This window comes from Solanum lycopersicum, chromosome 6, assembly GCF_036512215.1.
Source record: "Solanum lycopersicum chromosome 6, SLM_r2.1".
NCBI classification, from domain to species: Eukaryota; Viridiplantae; Streptophyta; class Magnoliopsida; order Solanales; family Solanaceae; genus Solanum; species Solanum lycopersicum.
The window spans coordinates 3,803,647-3,830,021 of NC_090805.1; the positions used below are offsets into that span (position 1 = coordinate 3,803,647).

At 34.2% G+C, this 26,375-nt stretch overlaps 2 protein-coding genes across 2 annotated transcripts; both read left to right on the forward strand.

Moving 5' to 3' along the window:
• Nucleotides 1-417: 417 nt before the first annotated feature.
• Nucleotides 418-7,536, forward strand: LOC101268475 (kinesin-like protein KIN-14I). Its single transcript, XM_004240528.5, has 19 exons — nucleotides 418-1,303; nucleotides 1,738-1,904; nucleotides 2,111-2,254; nucleotides 2,443-2,679; nucleotides 2,767-2,835; nucleotides 3,081-3,149; nucleotides 3,397-3,477; nucleotides 3,593-3,709; nucleotides 3,801-3,882; nucleotides 3,989-4,084; nucleotides 4,175-4,348; nucleotides 4,480-4,586; nucleotides 4,670-4,848; nucleotides 5,052-5,210; nucleotides 5,305-5,558; nucleotides 5,661-5,824; nucleotides 5,927-6,109; nucleotides 6,428-6,921; nucleotides 7,044-7,536. The coding sequence occupies exons 1-19, from the start codon at nucleotides 1,186-1,188 to the stop codon at nucleotides 7,165-7,167; spliced, it is 3,018 nt and encodes a 1,005-aa protein (XP_004240576.1). The 5' UTR covers nucleotides 418-1,185; the 3' UTR covers nucleotides 7,168-7,536.
• Nucleotides 7,537-16,761: 9,225 nt separating this feature from the next.
• On the forward strand, nucleotides 16,762-20,627 carry LOC138349073 (uncharacterized). The gene is made up of 4 exons (XM_069298913.1): nucleotides 16,762-18,219; nucleotides 18,325-18,370; nucleotides 19,363-20,370; nucleotides 20,431-20,627. Exons 1-4 carry the CDS (start codon nucleotides 16,762-16,764, stop codon nucleotides 20,625-20,627), a joined length of 2,709 nt encoding a protein of 902 aa, XP_069155014.1.
• The last annotated feature ends 5,748 nt before the right edge of the window (nucleotides 20,628-26,375 follow it).

A 26,375-nucleotide genomic window follows, 5' to 3' on the forward strand; every position in this document is an offset into this window, starting at 1 on the left:
TAGAGTTTATCATATTTTTTTGTCTAAATTTTTATAAAAATATCAATTTAATTTAAATTTTTAAAAATCAGTTAAATTTATTTTCAAAAAAGGCAAAATTAAAAGTGAATAGAGTTCCTTATTTAGAGAGAGGTAAGGAACTAGGTTCGGTTGCACAAAAATAAAGTATTTTCTCCACTTCAAGAAGAATGTTTGTTTAATTTAGCATTACTTTAATTTTATTTTTGACATGACATATTTAAGACCATAAGATTAAATGATATTTTGATATAACTTCAATTTTAAATCATAAAATTAAATTTTTTTTTCCGTTTTCTTAAATTTTATTTCAAATCAAACTATGTTATTCTTTTTTAAACAAAGCGAGTACGTATTTTTTTTGCTTTGTATAAAAAAGCAAAGCAAAGCAAAGAAAGAAGCTTATTGTGAGAGAGAAGGGAAAGAGGGGAGGTGGAGGAAAAGAAAGGGAATTTTGGCCAGCACCAAAGTTATACTACCAGCTTGTAGTGTACAAGGAACCTAAAAAGGTCTAAGAAAATTTTATAAAGCCTATTTTATAACTAGTGTATACCAAACAATTTGGAGAACAAGTGTAATTTCAAATTTGTTGTTTTGTTGTAGAAACCAGAGTTTAAATCATCACATTTTGGGTGTTTTTTTATTGTTTCTCAAAAGAATTGTGTGGGGTTTGTTTTGTTTCTATGGAGAGTTGAGAATTTGATGTTAGAGGACTTGGTTTCAAGTTTGTTGCCATAAAATCCAATCTTGAGAATTTTGATGTTAAAGGGTGAAGTTTCAAGTTTATTCAAATAAAGAGCTCTGCCTTGAGATAAATATATATTTTATTCAAAATAATTATCTGGGGTTTGTTTTGTTTCCTTGCAGAATTGAGAATTTTGATGTTAGAGGGTGTAGTTTCAAATTTTGTTCCAATAAAAGGTTCTGTCTGAATAATCATATTTGAGGTTTTTTCTCAAAAGATTTATGTTGGAGGCTTGAGAATTTTGATGTCAAATTTGTTGCCATAAAAAGCTGAGTTCGAATCATCACACTTGGGTTTTTTCTCAAACGGATTATCTGAAGTTCGTCTTGTTTTACTGGAGAATTGATGTTAGAGAGCTTGGTTTCAAAGTAGTTGACACAAAAATCCCTTCTTTAACGGTTTTGGTACATATTTAAACAAGAATGGCTGCTGATGGTGCATTGTCTTTCTCTGTGGCATCTGTGGTGGAAGATGTTCTTCAGCAGCATGGAAGTAGATCAAGGAATCTTGATTTGGATGCCCGACGAGCAGAGGAAGCAGGTAACTTTCTAATGCTCCTTCTTGCTAATTAACAATTTGCAATTTCTTCATTTGTGGCTGATTCAAGTATTGAGTCCTTCAGTTGGGCCAATAAATATTCATACAACTTTTTTTTTTACCTATATGCACCGTGTAATTTTCCGGCAAGGGGATCCAATTGTGTTTTGGTTGGATATGCATTGTTACTGACCTGTTTATGTACTCAGTCAGCTCATTCTTTAATACATAAAGAGGAGCATGGATTTGAAACTGATTTAATGTAGTTATTATTGCAGGCCAAAATTTAAGTGTTGAATATTTAACAGCTTAAGTTTTTAGATTGAGATGGTTCACACAATGACACAATTCAGCATCTTATTGCTGAGAAGACATTATTTTGACTGCTTATTTTATATTTTATAAGGAATGACATCAAAAGAAATTTTCATTTGTAGCAACAAGGAGGTATGAAGCAGCAGCGTGGCTGAGAAAGGTGGTGGGATTTGTGGGAGCAAAAGATTTACCAGCTGAACCTTCTGAGGAAGACTTCAGGCTTGGCTTAAGGAGTGGAATAATTCTTTGCAATGTACTTAATAAAATGCAGCCTGGAGCTGTGTCCAAGGTAAATACAATCCAAAACATTCCATCCCCCCACACCAGTGCAACCAATTAATCAAATGTCTAAGCCCCAAAATAGGTGCAGTCGTCTATATGAATCCTTTTTATCATTCAGCTTGATCGATTTATATCCAAGAAAATCTTCATAGTTTGCTGGACTTGAATTGTTATCTTTCTACCTTTAAAACTGATCTTGATCAACAACTGCAGGTTGTTGAAAGTCCGGTTGACTCTGCACTTATTCCTGATGGAGCAGCCTTGTCTGCATTCCAATACTTTGAGAATGTCCGTAATTTTTTGGTTGCTGCACAGGAGTTGGGGATTCCTTCTTTTGAAGCATCTGATTTGGAACAGGTTAGTATAGTGCCTTAATGTTAGACAAATTGCCAAAATAACCTATTACGTCTTTAGAAATTCAAATGCAAAGTTTTTGAGTCTTAGTGGTGATGTATTGTCATTCTCACGACTGTGAATTGGATTTGCTGCTTAATATGGAGTCACCTTCATTGATAAAGCTGCATTTTTTAAAATATAATTATCAGGGTGGAAAATCATCAAGGGTTGTTAGCTGTGTTTTGGGACTTAAAGCCTACAGCGAGTGGAAACAGACAGGTGGGACTGGAGTCTGGAAATTTGGTGGAAATGTAAAATCCACAACATCAGCAAAACAATTTGTACGCAAAAATTCTGAGCCATTCTCTAGTTCCCTCTCAAGGAGTGTGTCAATGAATGAAAAATCCACGAATGGTGTATGCACTGAGGCTGAAAGTAACAAAATGGTAGGTAGAATCTGCTAGACAAACATTACATGCATTAGTAATAACGGATCAATGACATGATTCATCAATTAAATCTTCTCTTTACAGTCCAGCTCTTCCTTAAGCAACCTTGTTCGTGCAATTCTGATTGATAAGAAGCCTGAAGAAGTTCCTAATGTAAGTTCGAATGCAGTAAATTTCTTCTAGATTCTTGTAGTTGCGAAAGAAACTCTTGTCCAAGCCTCAATTTTCTTGCGCCTGCATCATTTTCTAGAGAGTTACTGACCAAACTACAAGGTGAACTAAGAAAAGGAGTAATGTTAATCAGGGTAGACTTTATAAAGTATTTGCCACTATATTGCATTGTGTGTTGGTATCTAGTGCTGTTGTTCTAAGATACATCAATGATGTACTTGCTGCAGCTTGTGGAGTCAGTGCTGAATAAGGTTGTTGAGGAGTTTGAACAGCGGATTACAAGCCAAATTCAATTGGTAAGTTTACTTCGATTAAGATACAGCAATGTTATATTTGGTAGTCACAAATGATTGTTTCTCGAGTCTCTCCCTATGGGCGCACATTTTTCTAAACACGTTTTTGTTGGATTATGTCATTTGATGCCTTTTGACTATATCTCATGTTCTACCAAAACAGAATATATAATGGCTTCTCCACCTTTTTGAATTTGGTATCACCCTTTGTCTTCTTCTATGACACTTTATTTGGATAACCTTCCATCAGAACAAAGCAATAACTCCAAAGGACTCAGCAGTTTCCTGTGGGAACAAGTTCGTTCAGAAACATTCTTCAGCCAGCACAAAGGTAATGCCTCTCAGTTTTGCAAATCACTAGGTAATCAATCATAAAGGTATTTTTTTAATATAGAATAGAGGATGACTCATACTTGCACATTACTTTTTTTCTCTTTCTCAATTAGGCTGACCAAAGAACTGTAACACTGATGAAAGAAGAGAATCGCATCGTCAGTGAGGAACTTCAAAGAAGGTACATGATGCAGAACACATTTGTTGACCAACAGCAACAAGACATCAAGGTAAGAATCGAAACCAGGCATGATCGGACTCCCAAACATGAAACTTGTGGATTTTCCACCTATATTTACGAACAATGATGCTCCACTGCAGGACCTGAAGCAAACTCTTTTGACTACAAAAGCGGGTATGCAGTTCATGCAAATGAAGTTTCATGAGGAAATGCAAAATATTGGTAGGGTCAATGCACTTGACAAATGTTCCCCTTTTTTCCCTTTCTTTTCTATGGTTGATTTCTTGAGCTGAGTTTGCTTCCATCTTGTAATATCCCTGCATTATAGGCATCCACATACATGGCCTAGCACACGCAGCTTCTGGTTATCATAGAGTTCTTGAAGAAAATCGCAGGCTTTACAATCAAGTGCAAGACCTTAAAGGTATCTTATTATAACATCCCACTTTGTCCATCTTCATTCTCTCATACATGTTTTGAAATGAAAAGGTTGTTTCTTTGTGCTCCAATTCAGGAAGCATAAGGGTTTATTGTCGAGTAAGACCCTTTTTGCCTGGGCAATCAAGTTATATCAGTAATGTCGATCATATAGACGATGGTAGCATTACAATAGGTGTTCCATCAAAGAATGGGAAAGGACGCAAGTCTTTTAATTTCAATAAAGTATTTGGACCCTCTGCAACTCAAGGTTGGTTAGACCAATCTTAAAAAATGTCATGTATACTTTAATTTTAGCATCAAGTAGCTCTCTTCATGGCATATTTTCTTCTCTATTTTGGTTGTTCACCTTTTATATTTTCCTACTTTTTTGTGTGGCAGGAGAGGTGTTTTCAGACACGCAGCAACTGATTAGATCAGTTCTGGATGGGTACAATGTGTGCATTTTTGCTTATGGCCAAACTGGATCAGGAAAAACCTACACAATGGTTAGATAAAAAAAATTCACATGTACTACTATTTTCATATTTTCCCTCTTTTACGTGCTAAGAAGTTGTAAATTTCTATTCAGACGGGGCCTAAGGATCTTACAGAACAAAGCCGAGGGGTGAACTACAGGGCGTTAGGTGATTTGTTCCTTCTTGCAGAGCAAAGAAAGGACACCTTCCTCTATGATGTGTCTGTGCAAATGATTGAGATATATAACGAGCAAGTCAGGGATCTCCTTGTTTCTGATGGTGTACACAAAAGATATCCTTTTCAGTTCTTTTCAATTGCATTTTTATGATCTTTGAAGCTTTTCCCAACTTAACTATCTAATATTTACATGCAAGGACATTCTTATATTGAGTCCCAAGTATATTAACTTCTCAATGTCTTTATGGTAAGCAATAGAATTATTATTAGTCCACTGTTCAGTCTTTTACTTCCCGTCTTCCTTAACCTATTGTTACATTAGAAATTCGTAGTGCTTCTCAAGGACTAACAGTACCAGATGCCAGTCTGGTTCGTGTGGCTTCAACTTCCGACGTCATTGATTTGATGAATCTTGGACAAAGGAATCGTGCAGTGAGTGCAACAGCACTCAATGACCGCAGTAGCCGCTCTCACAGGTGTGATGGATATCCCATCTTTCTTTGTTTACTTTCTATTACTTTGCAAGAACTTCTAGTGAAAATGAGAACTGTCTTGTTTTTTGGCCTGTAGTTGCCTAACTGTTCATGTTCAAGGAAGAGACTTGACTTCTGGGGCCATTCTTCGCGGCTGTATGCATTTGGTTGATCTTGCTGGAAGTGAGAGAGTGGATAAATCTGAAGTAACAGGAGATAGACTTAAAGAGGCACAGCACATTAACAAGTCTCTCTCAGCTTTAGGTGATGTAATCTCTGCCCTGGCGCAAAAGAATGCACACGTTCCATATCGTAACAGCAAACTTACACAACTACTTCAAGACTCACTAGGTAAGGGCATATATTAACTGATCAAAGCTTGTATCTTAGTGAGGTTCTCTTCTTTCTCTCAAGTAAAAATAAAAATATGTTCTGGGATGTCATTTGTTTTAGGTGGGCAAGCCAAAACATTGATGTTTGTTCACATAAGTCCTGAACCTGATGCCATAGGAGAAACAATTAGCACACTTAAATTTGCAGAACGTGTCTCTACTGTTGAACTTGGTGCTGCCCGAGTAAATAAAGACACTACAGATGTCAAAGAGCTCAAAGAACAGGTACACCATATCTCTTCCCCCACCATCCATCATTCCTTCTTTCTATTATAGCATGAGTTTGTAGTTCATGTATACATGCTCACGTATGGTTATTTTCATCAGATTGCTAGTCTGAAAGCTGCCTTGGCAAGAAAAGAGACGGAATCGGTCTCCATGAGTTATAAGGTTACTAGCAGTCCATGTGGTTTGCAGTCATCACCTTTTCAATCTAATCTACAAGGGCGAGAGATGTTGGGAAATTCAAACATCCAGAGGAAACCAGTGGAGGATGTAGGCAACAGAGAGGTAAAATCTCTACGACTGAATTGAGTTCAATCGCTTAAGGATAAATTGCAGACCCCTTCCTGTTTAGCAGAAGAATATTTTACTGAGGTCTAGTACACTGATGGTATTTCTATCGTTCTCTTCATATTAATAAGAATCTGAATTACTTCGTGAAAAGTATCTGAATCTATAAATGTTTTGTGCAGTTATTTACTATATAGTTAAATAACAAAATATGGAAATACAACGAAATAGCTCCTAATGATTCTTATAAGCTTCCATCTTGATACATTCAGTTGTCATCGTATTTGACATGTTATAATTTGCTTTAATTTGCAGGTCTCCAGTAATTCTGCATTCAGACAAAGGAGGCAAAGCTTTGATCTTGATGAGTTATTAGGAAATTCCTCTCCCTGGCCACCTGCTAGCAGTCCTTCCGAAAACTATGTAGAAGATGATAGTAACATGAGCTCAGGGGAGTGGGTAGACAAGGTCATGGTGAACAAACAGGAAGCTGCCCGTGGAGTTGGAAACCTGTTTGGATGTTGGGAATCCGAAAAAGGCAATGGCTCGGATGTGCTTTATGAGAATTATCTTTCAGATTCATCTAAAGTATACCAAGAAAAAACAACTAGTCTTTTCCAAATGAGCAATCACTTTGACATCACTGCTTCTGAAGATTTAGATGAGTTTGATGCCACTACCAGCGATTCGTCTGAGCCAGATTTGCTTTGGCAATTCAATAATTCAAAAGTTAACACTTTCCCTAGTAGTGGGAATGGCTCAAAGATACAAAAACCAAATACAAAACCGGGAAAGATCCCAGAATCAAGGTTAGTCTTAATCCCAATCAATTTATAGTTTATTTGTACCTCAAAAGTAACATGCTTCTTGTAACAGAACAATAGTCGAAATAGCGATCTTTTAATAATAATTTATTCACTGCCTATTTTAGGAATGTGGTTCATAAAGTAGGGCCTCCACTATCACGACAGACAAGTGGAATTAGCCACAATCAGCGGAATGGCAGACAGGCCATGACTGCTGAAATGAAGCGAAAAGCTGGAAGCAGGAAGTAGGAAAAGAGTTTACAATTCTTCTTATTATCATCCGTAATTATTTTTTGGTTATTATTGTGGCGAGTGAATGAGAGTGGTTTTGCATATGTTTTTTTTTTTTTACACAGCATTTTTATCATCATCTTTGATTTTTCCCATCAAAGTTTGTATCTTTACTTGTGCAAATGAGGCAATAATTTCAGTTGCTTGTAATTTTTGTATTATTCGAGTTGTAAGAGTTCAAGATCGTGTTGGATAGCACTGTAGTAGGTAGCAGAGTGTGACGATCCTCAAACGTTATTGTTTGATTTGATAGTCTGTGGCACTTTGAGGATTTGACTTTGTAAATTTTGCACATATATATACCATTTAAAGAGTGAGCACTGAAAATGTTTCTTTCTTCAGTCTACATCTATTTGTTTTACTTGTCCCCTTACCTGGATTTATTTGCTGTCTCATCTTAGCTCCTTTTAGTTCCTATGTTGCTCGGACTCTTCAAAATGCAGGCGCACCCATTTGGATCCTCCAAAAGTGAACTGCATTTGGGGGATACTACATGCACCTATCGACATTTTTGAAGAATTCGACCAACTGAGTGAATTTTTCTTCCTTGATACAACATACTATAGCAAGGGATGATGGAACTGAATGGAATATAGGCAGGGACCATGAAAATGTTTCTTCAGTCTACATCTAGTTGTTTTACTTGTCCCCTTCCCTGGATCCAAATGTTGTCATTTTTGTTTCTTTTAGCTCCTACGTTGTTTGGACTCTTCAAAAAAATGCAGATGTAACCATGTCAAATCCTCTAAAAATGAACTACTTTTGGAGGATTCTACATGCACCTGTCGACATTTTTGAAGAATTCAATCATCAAAGTAACTTTTACTGTCATCATACGTGATCATACTATGGAACTCAGTGGAATACAGGCAGGGACCAGGAAAAAGGAATATGGAGAGACCAGTGAAGAACTTTTGTCTTCATTGAAATAATTTGTAACTTTCATCAGTTGATGTCCTTCCACATAATTCATCAAGGAAATGAGATCTTTTCCAAATTTTTTTTTACTAGTTTTCAGGCACGTGTGTCCTATGTTAATTAGTACAAAAAATTAAATGATATAGATGCTACTAAAACTTGCGAGTAGTATTGAGTAATTATATTTTGAAAGAGAAGTATAATTGTTTGTAGTTATACACAATCAATTGAATTGGTATATGTGATATTTTTTTTTATATAGTTCTAACATATCTTATACTTAGTACAACATGTCCCTTTATTTTTTTAATATTTCCACAAGAAAGTATATAAAATTGAACTTGATGCATAGAAAACTGAAAGAGGGTCGATTTATTTTTACCGAACATCACCCTAAGTAGTATTGCAAACGCCTGCAACACTCAGCCTATCTTACACCCACAGTAAAGTTAAACAACAGACAGAATATACAGGAACTCGTCCCAACCTTTATTAATCTGATAATTAATACAAAGGGAAGGCTTCACGAATTTGCCTAAGGCCAGAAACACTCTCTAAGACTTAAACGAAATTTTCACCCTTGATAAAATTTCTGCACATGACAGTTACATGCAGCAGTTACAAATGACACCTGTCCGACACTTGTCATCACAGGATTCAAACTAAGTTTCAAACAGTTATATTTCTAACAGATAGAATCTAATTCAAATTACATCCTTATTCACACGAAATATTAATATTCTAATACTTGGAATATTTCAGGCTACATTCCAACACTTAGAATATTTCAGCCAGCTTCCAACACTTAGAATATTTTAGCGGTCCTCCAACACTTAGTTTTATTTCAGCAATTCATGTGAAATGCCTTTATTCTTGCCATCGTCAAGTCTTCACAGCTTTGCCTTGTCAAGCCAACACGCTGCCTTGCCAATGACTCTAGCCCGCACGTAAGCCTTGCATGTTCAAGTTGTCTTGCCAACACCCAAGCACCTTGAACCTGTGTTGCACTGTTTTGCCCCCATTCATGTCAAGACCAATGCCCAAGTCCTTGACATGTATGCACGTAGTTAGATCAAGTAGTTTACGGGTCTAACAGACCACCCGCACCACTTGAACTCGATGTCCTCATCGTGACTGTTTTAAGATAGTCCTCGATTTGAGCATCAAACTGCCATAAGTCTTTCGCCTTCTCCCAAAGTGCATCAGCTGCACTCTTGCCTTTCCAGTGAACCAAGAATTCTGTCTTAGTATTCTTCTTACTTGTGCCCAAAACCCGGTGATCAAGGATCTTCTCAATTTCAGCATCATACTGTGTAGGTACTTATGGAGGAGCCCTCTTTGACTTGTTTCTGTCCAGATTATCTGCATCTGCCAAGTAAGGTTCAAGAAACTCACATGGAAAGTGGAATGAATTTTCAACCTTTCTGGCAACTTTAATCTATAAGTAACTTCACCCATTCATTTCACCACTTCGAATGGACCATCATATTTAGGAATCAAACCCCGATGTCTATTCTTACTTACAATCTGTTTCCAGATTTGTGAAGTAAGTTTCAATAACACTTTGTCACCCACATTGAACTCAACTGAGCGACGATGTTGATCAACATACTTCTTCATGCGCCGCTGAGCCTCGCAAGCTATCATATGCCTCGGATAACATTTCAAGTCTGTCTCTTGCAACCCTGTATGCTGCAGGACATTTTCCTTGATTTTTAGATTTGACAACATCTAGTGGCGTCATAGGCTGTTTGCCAAAAATGATTTCAAAAGGGCTCATTTTTGTTGCAGACAACTTGTGCAGATTATAGCAGAACTGCGCAGTTTCTAACAATGTCACCCAATTCGGTTGACTTGCTGTCACATAGTGCCTCAAGTATTCTTCCAACAAGTGATTAATTCTTTCCGTCTGTCCTTCTGTTTGTGGATGATTCGCAGTAGAAAATTTTAACTCAGTTCCCATCATATTGAACAAAGTTGTCCAAAATCTACCAGTGAACCTTGTATCTCTATCACTTACGATGTCAGCCGGAACACCAAAATACTTAACCACATATTTGTAGAACAAATCAACGGCAATTTCAGATGAACACAGTTCAGGTGCAGCAACAAAAATAGAATATTTTGAAAACCTGCCAGCTACCCCCATGATAGATACTTTGCCATCTACCTTAGGGAATCTAGGAATGAAATCCATGCTCACTGACAGCCACGGCCTTTCAGGAACAGGCAAAGGTTGCAATAAACCTGCTTCCTTTTTACGTTCAGTTTTGTCAACTTGACAAACATGACAAGTCTTGACGTATGCCTCTATATCGTCTTCCATCTTTGGCCAAAAATAAACACGAGACAGTAAGACTAACATCCTTTCAACACCTGGATGTCCAGCCCTAGCAGAATCATGCGCCTCTTTCATTAAGTCTTTCCGCAGTCCACCATGATTTGGTACAGCAATTCTCCCCCCTTTAAAATAGAGCAGATCGTCCTCGATCCAATACCGTCTCATTGTGCCATCTTGCACTTGACCCATCCATTTAACATACAATGAATCATTTACAGCACACAACCTGATTCTATCATAGAAATTAGTTTTGAGTTTTGAAATTGAATATACTGCAACAAATACTTCTTTTCTACTCAGCGCATCAGCAACCTGGTTGTGTTTTCCTGGTTTATGTTCCCACACGAAATCATATTCTGCCAGGAATTCTTGCCACCGTGCTTGTTTAGGACTCAACTTTTTCTGTGTCTTGAAAAATGTATTTGCTACATTATCAGTTCTTACTACAAATCGAGTACCTAGGAGATAAACTCTCCAAACCTACAGACAGTGTACCACCGCAACCATCTCTTTTTCATGTGTTGAGTATCTCTGTTCAGCATCATTCAATTTCCTACTTTCAAAGGCCACAGGATGACCTTCTTGCACTAATATGCCACCAATTACTTTGTCTGACGCATCAGTGTGCACTTCAAATGGTAACTCAAAATCAGGTAATTTAAGTATTGGTTCAGATGCAATAGCATTCTTCAAATTCTGAAATGCTTCATCACATCGTTCAGACCAAACCCACTTTGTATCCTTCTTCAACAAGTCTGTCAAAGCCGCTGCCCTTTTTGAGTAACCAACAATGAATTTTCAATAGTTAGCCAAGCCAAGAAACGACCTCAAATCATTCACATGACGAGGTGCCTTCCAATCAACAATGGCTTGCACTTTCTTAGGATCCAGTCGAACTTGGTTTTTACTAACAAGATGCCCTAAAAATTTTATCTCCTGTTAAGCAAACTCACATTTTTCCATCTTAACATAAAATGTGTATTTTCTCAACTGAGACAGAACCAAAATTAAGTGATTAACATGTTCCTCCAATGTTTGACTATAAATGACAATATCATCTAGAAAGACAACAACAAAGTCATCAAGATAGTCAAACAATACATTATTCATTAAGTTGCAAAATGTTGCCGAAGCATTAGTCCGCCAAATGGCATTACAAGAAATTCATATGAACCATATCTAGTTACACATGTTGTTTTTGGTTCATCACCTTCTGCTATCCTAACCTGCCAATAGCGTGCCCTAAGATCAAGTTCTGTAAACCAGCATGCCTTACTCAACCTGTCCATCAAATCCTGCACCAATAGGACCGGATACTTGTTCTTTACAGTTGCCTTTTTCAGAGCCGTGTAGTCAACACACATTCGCATCGTCCCATCCTGTTTCTTTTGAAATAAAACAAGGGCACCATATGGAGCCTTATATGGCTGAATCAGTCCAGCATCCAACAATTCGTTCAATTGTTTGCGCAATTCAACCAATTCCTTAGGAGCCATACGATAAGGAGCCTGTGCAGGAGAAACCATACCAGGCAGGAACTCAATTTTATAATCGATATCCCTCCTTGGTGGTAAATTCTTTGGTAATTCAGGCGGCATAACATCAGCATACTGTTTAAGCAATTCAGCAACACAATCAGGCACTTCCATCTTAACATCAGGTTTCACTTCAACCAAGGCAACAAGTATAGTGTCATCACCCTTCTTCAGCCCTTTATCGATTGACATAGCAGACAAGAACATTCTATTGTCTTTCTTATTTGCAACTTTATTAATGTTCCCAAATGGATGAACTCCTTTAAGAAATCCAGCATTGCTTCCATTTATGACCATCACTCCATCTAAATGAGAAAACAGAACAAACTGAAATTTTCTTAGAAAATCAATCCCAAGTATGATCTCAAATTCACCAAGTGGCATCACCATCAAATTATGTTTTTCCACCCAATTTTCAGTCGACATAGACACACCATAAGTCATACCCACAATGGCATGTGCCTTAGCATTGACTGTTTTGACGTAAGAAGGGCTTTTAGACAACTTCAGCCTCAATTTTGTAGCAATTTTCACATCTACAAACGTATGAGTGGCTCCTGTATCACCATTGCCATCACACGTTGTTCTTTCACTGTCATTTCTATATGAATTAGGGAAGCATGAGGATTCGAAGTACTAGACGTTTCTCCAACATTATTAACCCACGTAATATGGTTGAAGGACAATCCCAATTGGTTTGCCATTGCAACCACGATTTCCTCATCTTCCTCCCTTTGATTCATATTTCCAGCAAGCAAAGCATTTACTTTTTCCTGGTTTGGACAAGAATTGGCCAAATGAAGACCGCCACAAGTCCAACAGCCCTTAGAATTGTCATCTTTGTTCTTTGGTTTGTCTTTTCCATCCTTCATTTGCGCCTTTCCTTTGTCATTTGTACAGTCCTTACGACTATCCTTTTTCCATTCCCCTTTCTTATCGTTCTTTTTCTTAGTCTTTGAAGTAGAGGGAACATCCGTCCAAGGAAGAGTTGTCCAGAAATCAACCAACGAATCTGCAGCAGCAATTGCGCCAGGCAGATCTTTAACATTCTGCTTCCGAAGTTCATTTTGAGCCCAGCCTTGCATACCCGAAATGAAGTTGTGTAACTTATCCTCATCAGACATGTTTTCAATGTCTAAAATCACAGAGGTAAATTCTTTAATGTATTCCCTCACCGAACCTGTATGCCTTAGCCTTTTCAACTTATCCCTTGCAAGCCAAGATGCATTGCTAGGAAGAAATTGATCGCGCATTTCTTTTATTAACTTATCCCACGTATCAATTCTAGGACGACCATCACTTGCATCATCTGCATTTCGAGTTCTCCACCAAAGTTTAGCATCACCCGTCAAGTACATTGTGGTAATGTTTAACTTGTCAGCGTCAGGCACCCTTGCGCAGTAAATTACTGTTCCATGTCCTAAATGAAGTTTTCCAGTTCTTTAGCACTTCTTGCACCACTAAAGGCTTTAAGTTCTGGAATTTTTACCTTAGATGATTCAACACGATTTGAACTCAACGTAGCCACAGCCCGACAGAATACAACGATCTCTGCCCAAATTTTTCTTTTGCAGTCCCTCAAGTTGTTGTGTAGTTGTGGTACGAAAATTTAAGATTTCAGTGATGTGTTTATCAACATTCTGTCGATATACGCCAATCTCCCCCTGAACTTTCTCAGTGTTAAGTCTCAAATCAATGACTTGTGTCAACAAATCCACAAACGAAGGGTCTCCCAAAGTATCATCAGTAAACCCAACGAATGCCTCAATTTTTCATGTCAGTTTCCACAGTTCTGCATTTTTCACCATCGTTGAACCGTGCTCTGATACCAATTGAAAGAGGGTCGATTTATTTTTACCGAACACCACCCTAGGCAATCTTGCAAACGCCTGCAATACTCAGCCTATCTTACACCCACAAATTTGACTAAGTATAGAAATATCTTAACAGCAAAGTTAAACAACAGATAGAATATACAGGAACTCGTCCCAACCTTTATTAATCTGATAATTAATATAAATGGAAGGCTCACGAATTTGTCTAAGGCCAGAAACACTCTCTTTAAGCCTTAAACGAAATTTCACCCTTAATAAAATTTCTGCACATGACAGTTACATGCGGCAGTTACAAATGACACTTGTCCGACACTTGTCATCACAGGATTCAAACTAAGTTTCCAACAGCTATATTTCTAACAGATAGAATCTAATTCAAATTACATCCTTATCCACACGAAATATTAATATTCTAACACTTAGAATATTTCAGGCTACATTCCAACACTTAGAATATTTCAGCCAGCTTCCAACACTTAGAATATTTTAGCTGTCCTCCAACACTTAGTTTTATTTCAGCAATTCACATGAAATTCCTTTGTTATTGCCATCGTCAAGTCTTCACAGCTTTGCCTTGTCAAGACAACACGCTGCCTTGCCGATGACTCTAGCCCGCACGTAAGCCTTGCATGTTCAAGTTGTCTTGCCAACACCCAAGTACCTTGAACCTGTGTTGCACTGTATTGCCCCCATTCATGTCAAGACCAATGCCCAAGTCCTTGACATGTCTGCACGTAGTTAGATCAAGTAGTTTACGGGTCTAATAAAAACTGAAAATGATTAAAAGTTATGTTGGAAGAGGTATAACTCACAACTAATGATTAAAAAACTAACTTTTATGTTGAATTAGTAGTTAATAATTAATTAATATAAATACTTTACAATATTTTAATTTAGTGTAGGGGTAAAAAGATAATTCAACTTTGCACTTTGGTGATTTCCACTTTTGAGAGAAATTGTGTACATGAAAAGTTGTGATTTGATGTGTTTAATTGTAGAAGCTAAAAAGTTTAACAATTAAAATTATATATAAATGAAAAAGGCAAGTTGTAACATCTAACCATGTAATTGGTCTAGTTTAATGAGTTAATATATTAAAAGGTTATCCAACTTTGAGAATTCATCTAGTAAAAATATTAAACTTTATTTTGTATCAATAAAATCGCTCAAACTTACGTTTTTATATAAAAAAAAACCACTCCACTTGATTTATCATATCACCATTCATTTTCTCTCCTACCAAGTTTTAAGTCATCCAATCACTATAACCATCACACAGAAACAAAAACAAATTCATTATCAGATTTGGAGAAGAAATTACAATTCAGCGGAGTAATTGAAAGAACAAAATTGGATGAACATTTTACATATTTAAAAACTTAAAATTAATATTCAGATATAAAAAAAGTATATGAATATAAAAAAAAGTAATATGAATATTTTAGTTGGAGAATTCATAAATAAAACCAGATGCTTGTTAGAATCACCCAAAAGCATCAATACTGCAAGTTTCCAGCTGCTGTAAGACAGAGGATTCTTGTTAATATTTAATGCAATGATATAATTTTCACTGATTAAGTTATTTATGAAGCTCATATTTATATGGCATAAATATAATCTATTTTGCTTTGTTATTTTTTTAATGATAAATTTGGCTGAGTGATTTTATTTATACAAAATTATAAGTTGAGTGATTTTATTGATATAAAAAATCTAAGTTGATTGGTTTTATTGATACAAAATAAAGTTTAATGACTTTACTAGATAAATTTTCTTAGTTGAATGACCTTTTGAGATATTATTAAAGTTTGACAGTTAAAGTTATTAAGAATTAAGAAGTGAAAAATACAAATTATAACATCTAAACATGTATTTAGTCTAGTTTAATGTCATTATTGATTTAACTTTAAAATTTAATGAAATATTTTTAATAAAATTTAAGTAAAGGGTATTTCGGTAATCCAACTTTAAACCTAAAACCTTCCCGTATACGTATATAATAAGTCAGGGTTGAATATAAGGAGTGATTAAACAGAGTCATTTTATTAAAGTGATTGTAATGTGCAAATCAATATTGATAGCTCAGTTAAAAGTGAATTACTAATTATTAGTATTTGTTAATACATCATTGAGATAGACACAACAATTTTATGAAGTCAATAGTACTCCCACAAGGGATTATTCACAACCATAAATACCCAAGAAAATTGATAAAACTAGATTAATTAGTATGAGATTAGTTATCAATTAGTTAGTTAGTTAGTACTATTCAACTTTCAAGTAGTTAGTTATAGTTGGTTATAGTTAGTTAGTTAGTTTGTATTCACATGTTTTGCATTTTTGTTGATTTGTTAAACTTCTCATTGAAGTGTATATATACACATCCAATACACTGATTAAGATCAGATGATTCCAAACTAAAAGGCTTCTTCTTCTTGTTCTTCTTCTTTTCATTAATACTGCCAGGAACTCAACCTCCATTAATGGAGGAATGAGATTACCTTCCAGCTTACATTGCTGGGTTCATCAGCTTACATTGTTGATTTCATCATGGTATCAAAGCAGGGCCCGTCTCACCCGATGTTAGGGTCCCCAACCAAATGCTAAGCACTGGGCGTGAGGTGGGGTGTTAAAGAATGACAAAAGTCCCACATCGGTGATTAATGAGATGGGTGGACTCTTTATAAGGCTTGGGCAATCCTCCTCTCTTTGAGCTAGCTTTTGGGGTGTGATTTAGGCCTAAGACCTAATTTCACATGGTATCAAAGCCAGGTTGCGCACACTAGATCTCTTGATCTAATTGTTGATCGATTCATTGATCTTCCTTATTCAAGTTGATTTTTCGATCTGTTTTCTCCTCTCTTCTCTTCTCTGTTTTCTTTGGTTTGGTTGGTTACTTGTTGCTAATATCAATTCATTCTCCATGGGTGATACTTCAACTGATGTGAATGCCAGTAACTCCTTAAAACGACCAGACTTTAATAGTCCCTTCTACCTACATCCATCTGAAAATGCTGCTTCTACCTTGCTTCCTGTAGTGTTTGATGGAACTAGTTACAGATCATGGAGACGAGCAGTTCTTAGAGCATTGTCTGTTAAGAACAAAACTGGATTCATCAATGGCAAGATCGTGAAACCAAGCTTTACAGATCCATCATTCATGCAGTGGGAGAGATGTGATGATATGGTGACATTTTGGATTCTAAATTCCCTCTCCCCAGAGCTGCGAGATAGCCTACAATATGTTAACAATGCTAAGGAATTGTGGGAGGAATTGGAAGATAGATATGATCAAACTAATGGATGCAAACTATATCAATTGCAGAAGGAAATAAATGATTTGGTGCAAGGCACTCTAGAAATTACTGGTTACTATACTAAAATGAAGAAATTATGGGAGGAAATGAGTGCAATTGATGTCAATTCACAGTGTAGTTGTGTGTGTACTTGTGGAGGAAAGGTAAAATTGTATAAGGCTGAGCAGGACAGAAGACTTATACACTTCTTGATGGGTCTAAATGAGATGTATACTGCTATGCGAGGGAACATCCTCATGATGTCTACTTTGCCTACAATGGCACAGGCATTTGCTATCCTGTCACAGGAAGAAAGGCAGAGAGAAATGAAGCCTCTAAATCATATGGCCTTGGAGTCCACTTCACTTAATGCTTCTATGTTATCTCAAAATAATTCAACAAACTCTAATTCTTATAGAGGAAGCACAAGTAGGGGAAATGGAAGCTACAACAACACTGGCAGCTTCAACAATAACAATACTGGAAATTTCAACAACACTAATGCCTATAGGGGAAACTCTAATGCTGGTAATAGATCAAATATGTTTTGTGAATACTGCAAACGAACTGGACATGTCAAAGATAGGTGCTACAAAATTCATGGTTATCCAACCAACACAAGAAATCCAAGAGGAAGAGGCAAAGGATCTGCAGCAAATGTACATACCTTTGAGGGTGATGGGAACAAGTGTGAAGAGAATTTTGAGCAGGGAAAACAAATGCCAGTGAATCTGTCAAAGAGTCAATATGAACAATTACTCAATCTACTTGGAAATCTGCATGGTGGAAATGAATCTGAATATTCAAACAATGTGTCAAGTGGAGCTGCAAGCGTAGCAGGTATACTTGCTTGTCATTCTTCTATCAGTAAGATAGGTGATATGTCATGTAAATGTGAAAGATTAACTGCTGGATCTTGGATCATTGATTCAGGGGCATCTCACCATATGACCTACACAAAACACAATCTCACAAACCTTAAACCTCTACCTTATCCCTTCTTAATCACCTTACCAAATGGATACAAGGTTAAAGTGACTGAAATTGGTGATGTGTGTTTGAATTCAACATTAACTCTGTATAAAGTATTGTACATACCTAGCTTCAAGTTCAACCTAATATCAGTTTATTGTTTAGCTAATCAACTCAAAGGGATGGTCAGTTTTAACAGTGATTCTTGTTTACTGCAGGGCCCTTCTCTGAAGAGCCCTCTGGCACTTGGTAAGGCAACAAATGGTTTGTATTTTTTTGTTCAAAGTGTCACATTCCATCTGTAAATAATGATGTTGTTTTTCATCAGAAGTGTCAATCTGTTTCCCTTCTTAACTACTGTAAAACACCATCATCACCCAATGCAAGACACTCTCATATAATCAATAAAAAAGCCGGTTCCACTGATAAGGTTTCTAATTCAGCTGCTTATTTTTCCTTCAATCAAGGCAATGAATTATTGTGGCATGCTAGATTGGGACATGTACCTTTTGTGAAAATGAAAAACATATCTACCATTCCTTTAAAGTTTTCTAACAAACAACCTTTCACTTGCACAATTTGTCCAATGGCTAGACAAACTAGAATGCCATTTCCAGAAAGTGTTACTACAACTAGTTCAATATTTGAGCTGCTGCATGTTGATTTATGGGGACCTTATAATGTACCAACACATGATAGATATCACTACTTCTTGACCATGGTAGATGATCACAGTAGAGCTACTTGGACACAGCTTATTAGGTGTAAAAGTAATTCTCTTCATACTATAAAAGCCTTCATATCCTTAATAGAAAATCAATTTCACACCATATTGAAAACTATCAGGTCTGATAATGGCTTAGAGTTCTCTAGTACTGAAGCAACATGTTTCTTTCAAGAAAAAGGCATAATACACCAGAAATCTTGTCCTTACACACCACAACAAAATGGGGTAGTAGAAAGGAAACACAAGTACCTTCTTGAGACAGCAAGGGCACTGTTATTTCAATCAAAAATACCTATGAGGTATTGGGGAGAGTGTGTGTTAACTGCCACTTATTTGATTAATAGATTACCCACTAAACTACTTTAAGGGAAATCTCTATATGAGTTGTTATATCAGAAGAAACCTTTTTACTCTCATCTTAAAAATTTTGGATGCCTTTGTTTTCCAACTACTTTAAAAACTCATAAAGACAAATTTGAACCAAGAATTGTACCTCACATTTTCATTGTATATCCTTTTAATACAAAAGGGTACAAGGTCTTAAACTTGGCTACCAAGATAATTCATGTGTCTAGAGATGTTCTTTTCTATGAAACTGTTCTTCCTTTTGTCATTACTCCTGCTGGTTCTAGTTTTGACTCTATACTGCAATGTTTTGTTCATTATTCTGATAAGTTGCCTTGTATGTCTAGTAAAACAAATACTTTCATTGATGATGAGATGTTGAATCACCACACACTGGATGAAGTCACTTGTGATCAAGTTCCCATACCTGAAAATACACCTATAAATGAATCCACAACACCTCCTACTGAACTAAATATACCTGTCACAGCACCAACTGGACCAAATGTATCTGCCCTTACACCTAGAAGGACAACTAGATCCTGTCATCCTCCAAGCTACTTAAAAGACTACAACTATTCATTACCTAAGCTACATTCTTCTTCACCTATAAATAATATTGCTGATTCTCAACATTCACTCACATCTTTCACAAATCATCCTAATCATGTATGCTTCTCTACATTATGTTCTGAGAGTCAGCAGTTGATCCATAATGTTTCACATGATATTGAACCCACATCTTATGAAGAAGCAAGCTTGAATCCAGCCTGGCAAGCAGCAATGAAACAAGAATTTGATGCATTGCATACTAATAATACTTGGGAGCTGGTTAAGATGCCACAAGAAAAGAATGTTATTGGATGTAAATGGGTGTATAAGATTAAACATAAGGCAGATGGGAGCATAGAAAGGTTCAAAGCTAGACTGGTGGTAAAAGGATACACTCAACAAGCTGGGATAGACTACAATGAAACCTTCTCACTTGTGGTAAAAATGACTACAGTTAGAACACTAATTTCATTGGCAGTAAAGAAGGGCTGGAATTTGTACCAATTGGATGTCAATAATGCCTTCCTACATGGTGATTTGAATGAAGAGGTGTACATGACATTACCTCCAGGGCTGGTAGTGGACAGTAGTGATATGGTCTGCAAATTGAAGAAGTCCTTATATGGTCTGAAACAAGCCAGTAGATAGTGGTATGAGAAACTGGCTAATAGTCTTTGCTCAAAGGGTTATGTTCATTCAGACAGTGATTACTCACTGTTTTACAAGAAAAATGGTCACTCTTTGGTGTTTGTGGCTGTATATGTTGATGACATTATCTTAACTGGTACTGATATGAAGGAGATTGAATCTTTGAAGTTCTTCTTGCATGAGAAATTCAGAATAAAAGATTTAGGAAGACTGCATTACTTTCTTGGATTAGAGATATTGTATAGGTAGGATGGTGTCCTTATTTCACAGAGAAAGTTTACTCTTGATCTCTTGAAGGAATTTGATTCTATGAACTACAAGTCTACCACTTCACTATTGGATCCTACTGAGAAACTAAGGCTTACAGAAGGGAAACTATTACCAGATCCTACTTACTACAGAAAATTAGTAGGCAAACTTAATTTTCTTGCTAACACAAGAATGGATATAGCATATAGTGTCCAGCATCTCAGTCAATTCATGCAATCTCCTAGAGAACCTCATTTAAAGGCAGCTTATTATGTACTCAGATATCTACGACATGATCCTACCTTGGGAGTTTTTGTCAATAATAGACTTGATATCACCATCAGTGCTTACTGTGACTCAGATTGGGCTTCTTGTCCTGATTCAAGGAAGTCAGTGAGTGGTTATTTGGTCCTTATGGGAGATAGCCCTATCAGTTGGAAGTCAAAGAGGCAACCTACAGTGTCACTATCTTCAGCAGAAGCAGAATACAGAGCTATAAGACAAGTAGTAGGAGAAGTGGTGTGGCTAGAAAGACTACTTGGTGAACTCTCAGTGACAGTCTCTTTGCCTATACAAGTATTTTGCGACAGCCAAGCAGCAGTACACATTGCTAAGAATCCAGTATTTCATGAACGAACTAAACACATAGAAGTTGATTGCCATTTTGTAAGGACAAAGCTACAAGAAGGATTGATTACACTCCAATATGTTTCGACAGACTCTCAGTTGGCTGATGTTTTCACTAAGGCATTGACTGGTATTAAGCATACTACTCTGTTGAACAAGTTGTCTGTAAATAGATCACTTCCAACTTGGGGGGGGGGGGGTGATAAAACTAGCTTAATTAGCATGAAATTAGTTATCAATTAGTTAGTTAGTTAGTTAGTACTATTCAACTTTCAAGTAGTTAGTTACAGTTGGTTATAGTTAGTTAGTTAGTTTGTATTCACATGTTTTGCATTTTTGTTGATTTGTTAAACTTCTCATTGATGTGTATATATACATATCCAATACACTGATTAAGATCAGATGATTCCAAACTAAAAGGCTTCTTCTTCTTCTTCTTCTTCTTCTTCTTCTTCTTCTTCTTCTTTTCGTTAATACTGCCAGGAACTCAACCTCCATTAATGGAGGAATGAGATTACCTTCCAACTTACATTGCTGGGTTCATCAGCTTACATTGCTGATTTCATCAAAAATAAAATAAAAACAGACCAAAATAAAAAAAAATGTGGACATGTTGTTGGCTAAAAAAAGAAAATAGCTTCTTATCACTGAATAAAGCTTGTGATCAATTGAGATTTTTTATAGATCTAAATAAAAATAAAAATTTACCTGTCAACCATGGTATTGCTCCAAAGGATAGCATTGGTTGAGCCATGAGGTTCAATGCTTTTTATTTTTCAGACGAAGACTTCTGAGTTTTCTGGTTGAAAGAAGCCTTTTCAGTTTTTTATTTAAGAATTATTTAATTAAATTTTATAACTTTTTTTTATTTATTTAGTTTAGGGGTAAAACGGCAATTCAACTTTTGACTTGGATTCTTCCTATTTATAGATACATTAGAATGATTAAAATCTTATGGAAATATATATGTAAATTGTAATGAATAATAAAATGTAACAATTACAAAATAAGAATAAAGACTTACGACAATAAAACATTCATATAAAACTAAATTATGAAGTCTAACAGAGTGAAAAAAAAACAAAAAGAAACAAAAATATTTAAGAAAAAAATACAATATAGACATTATTCTTATAAGATTGATGTATATATAGATGAAAAATAAGTACAAAATTAGTACATAACTCTCTGAGTTCTTATCGACTCCTTTCATATCCTATTAAAATTCAAGAGTCTTCATCATCTACTTTTACTATAGAATAAAAATAATAGCCTAATAATCTTGGTAGGGGTTTCATGAGATAAAGAAGTTGAATTTATATAAATAGAATAGTAGAAATATCAAAAGATATCTTAAAGTTTTAGTTTAAATATTTGGAGGTTATGAATATGAAAAGATGAGAGTTATGAATATTATTAAGAATAAAAAAGCTAAATAAGTAATTAGAAAATAATAACAAATAAATGAAGAATATGAAGAAGAAAAATTAAAGTTAGCAAACCATGTAGAAAGAACAACTAAAGTTCTTATCATGTAATTAAACATTAATGAATTTAAATTTGTGAAGCTAGAGTCATTCTTTAATAATAATCAAGAGGACATTATCAATGCGCGTCTCCTTTTTGTAGATTTGCACCCTTTAAATTATTAAATTTCGTTATTTATCATAAAGGATAATACTTTATCCCCATCAATTATATTATTCATGAGAGGAGTTAAGGAAAAAGTTATAAGAAGAGGAAAAGAAAAGAAATTTAGGTAAATATTCTTTTAAAAAAAATTATAATTATTATATAAATATAAATTATAGAGGATAAATATTAATAGATTAAATATTTAATTAGGAATTAATCTTAGGAAGTCTAAAAGTTATTAACATTTAATTAAATTTATACAATTAAATATTTAAATATTTTATAGCAATTTAATTTATAAAAGGGGTAAAATCGTAATTTAACTTTCAATTTTTTTGTTCATGCTTTTAGTAATACTAGTTTCAGCACACGTGCGTTGCACATGTATCCTATGTTAATTTGTTTTATATTTCATTATAACAATTAGAATTCTACGTGTACATGCATGTAACGAATAACAAAATCCAACAATTACAAATAAAATTATAAAATTGTGACAAAAACATCAGATGAGGAATCTTATTTTAATATATAAAATTTATCAACAAACTGTAAATTTAGAATTTTAGATAGTAACAAAAGATTAACTTTAGCCTAAATAAAAATACAATTAAAACAATAAAAAATTTATGGAAAATCAAATTAAAGAAGTTTAATCACAATAACATCAAACGAGGAATCTTATTTTAATGTATAAAATTTATCAACAACTGTAAATTTAGAAGTTTAGATAGTAATTAGCCAATTTGCATTATATATAGTCACAAAAGATTAACTTTAGCCTAAATAAAAATACAATTAAAACAATAAAAAATTTATGGAAAATCAAATTAAAGAAGTTTATAGAGAGAAAACACATACAAAATAAACAAAGAAAAAAACATGCGACAACATACACATTCTTTTGAAGACTTTAATCATATAACAATGCAAATCTTTAGTGGGCAACTGGGCATTGATTATGGTCTTTATATATTGATTTAACTCAATGATCTCATAATAACCAAAAATTTTAATATTTAGTGTGGCATGTAGAATGATTACTATTTATAAATAAATATTTTAATTTAACAAAGAATAAAATGATAATCTAATTTTATACTTTATTATTTAAATCTTTTTTTACCCTTCAACCAAAAAAACCTCCATAGGTAAAAAAAAAATAGACAAATACAATGAGAACTTATCAAACAGTGTAATATAACACCAAAAGATTGAAGAGAAGACACCATATCAGAAAGAAAATTTATACATTAGGATTGTATCATATATAGCCAAAAAGATCATATACAATGAAATTAATTTTATACAGTGACTATTAATCAAAGAAATATAATGTTTTTTATGAACAACATATCTCAAATTGTAGTCCACATTACTTGTTTTTCTATTAATATATCAACATATTATCTAAATATATCAAAAAATCATTTAATATAGAAGGAAGAATCATAATTAACAAAACTAAAACAGGAAGAACAAGGAAAAAATTGTAATCTAAATCGTGACTTACTCTTTCAATAGATTTATTGTATGTTCATCTAAATGTTAACATAGCATTTTCAAATGTATTAGAACCATATTGTGCCATCATATAGTTTCATGCAATAGAGAAGACCAAGAAAATTTTCGAAAAAAGGGTTAGAATATGAATTCTTGTGCTTTTGAGTGTTCTTGATTTGTGTTGTTATTTTCTTTCTCTATGTCTTAAATATCTATACATTTCAATAATATGTGGAAGATGGAAATAATTCAAGTTAATTAAAAAGAGTGAAGTAACATATGAAAGTTCAAAAGAGTGATCTTTTCATTTACAATATCCATTGTAATTAATGTAAGTTAAGTAGTGCCTTCAAAATTTAAAACTGAAAAAACCTTTCAACTTCAGTAATTAAGTGATGCATGAATAAATAGGAGTAATAGAAAGACTTTAGGAATCTTATCATTGTTTTTCTAATTGAAAGTCATTGACTGAATAAATTAAAACTTTCTCCCTAACTTTAAATACTTATGAAAATTAAATATATATATATATATATATATATATATATATATATCAATCATTGTGTAATTAAAATATTTATATTTAATTAAATAATAAATTAAATCTTAATTTAGTAAAAGGGCAAAATGGTAACTCAACTTTTCACTATAGAGCTTCCCACTTATAATAATACTAGTCTTCGCTCACGTGTAACGCACGTGTACCCTATTAATTAATATTTCATTTTTTTTAAATGACACAAGTATAAAATATATAAATGAGGCATAAAGTAGATTTTTTAGAAAAATAATCATAACTTGAAACAATGAAGGGTGACATGTATACTCCAAATTTTGTAAATTAATTGAAACGTCAAGTAATATTACCCTATTTATCAAATATAGATATGAGAACCATATATTTATTCACTGGTCATTTGTATTACATACACTTGTATTATATATATGCATGACTTTTCAATTTAATTGGTACCATAAAAGTGAGGTTCAACCATATTATTTTAATTGTTACATAAAAGTGGCATTACTACGATGACTTTCTGAAAGTTAATGTCTCTATGATCCTATACTATGTGTTGACAGTAATAACTACATTTCTTAAAGGATGAAAAAGTTCGTCAAAGAACTAACAAAAATTGAAATCCCAAGATAAAAAATAGAAAACTATCACATAACGTATAAAATTGAGCAATACCTCGAGAATACATTTCAAAATTACTAAAAATAGTCAAAAAATAAATATAGAGAAACATTCAATGATACAACATATGAACAAGACCACACAAAAATAAAATAATAATTGTGTAAACCTCTTCTAGTCTAGATTGAAACCATAATGAGGCTAAGCATATCAAATACCATAAAATCAATAAAAAAGTTGATATTCAAAGAATACATCAAAATCTAATATTAAGAAAGAAGAATCAAAAGCAAATAACACTAAAAAGATCACACAAAATTAACAAATTGTATTACAGATTCTTAGCACAATTTGATGAAAACAAGATCAAAAACTTAAAGAAAACATATTAAAATACAATAAACAAAATCAAGATTAAATAAATAAAATAATAAAAAAGAAAAAACATAAAGATTTAATATGAATGAAATTACCTTTAGTGTCTATACTACTTCTTGTATATCTTTTCTCTATTAACAACAAAAGGTGATAAAGAAATAATCACTGACACAGTCCCAAGCCAAAATTAAATTGATTTTGATAAAGAAGAATTGATATACACATTTATTAAGAAAAATACAACTTTTGGTCTTTCCTCTTCTTGTAACTATTTCCCAAAAGAATTTGAACCATTGTGTCTAGAGGCATGAATTTAAATAAAAAAATATTATCTAATAAATTAATTATATATTAATATTTATTTAGTTTAGAGATAAAACAAGGGCAAAATAGTAATTCAACTTTTAAGTTAAGAGCTTCATACTTATAATAATATATGATATGATATGATAACGGCCATTTTG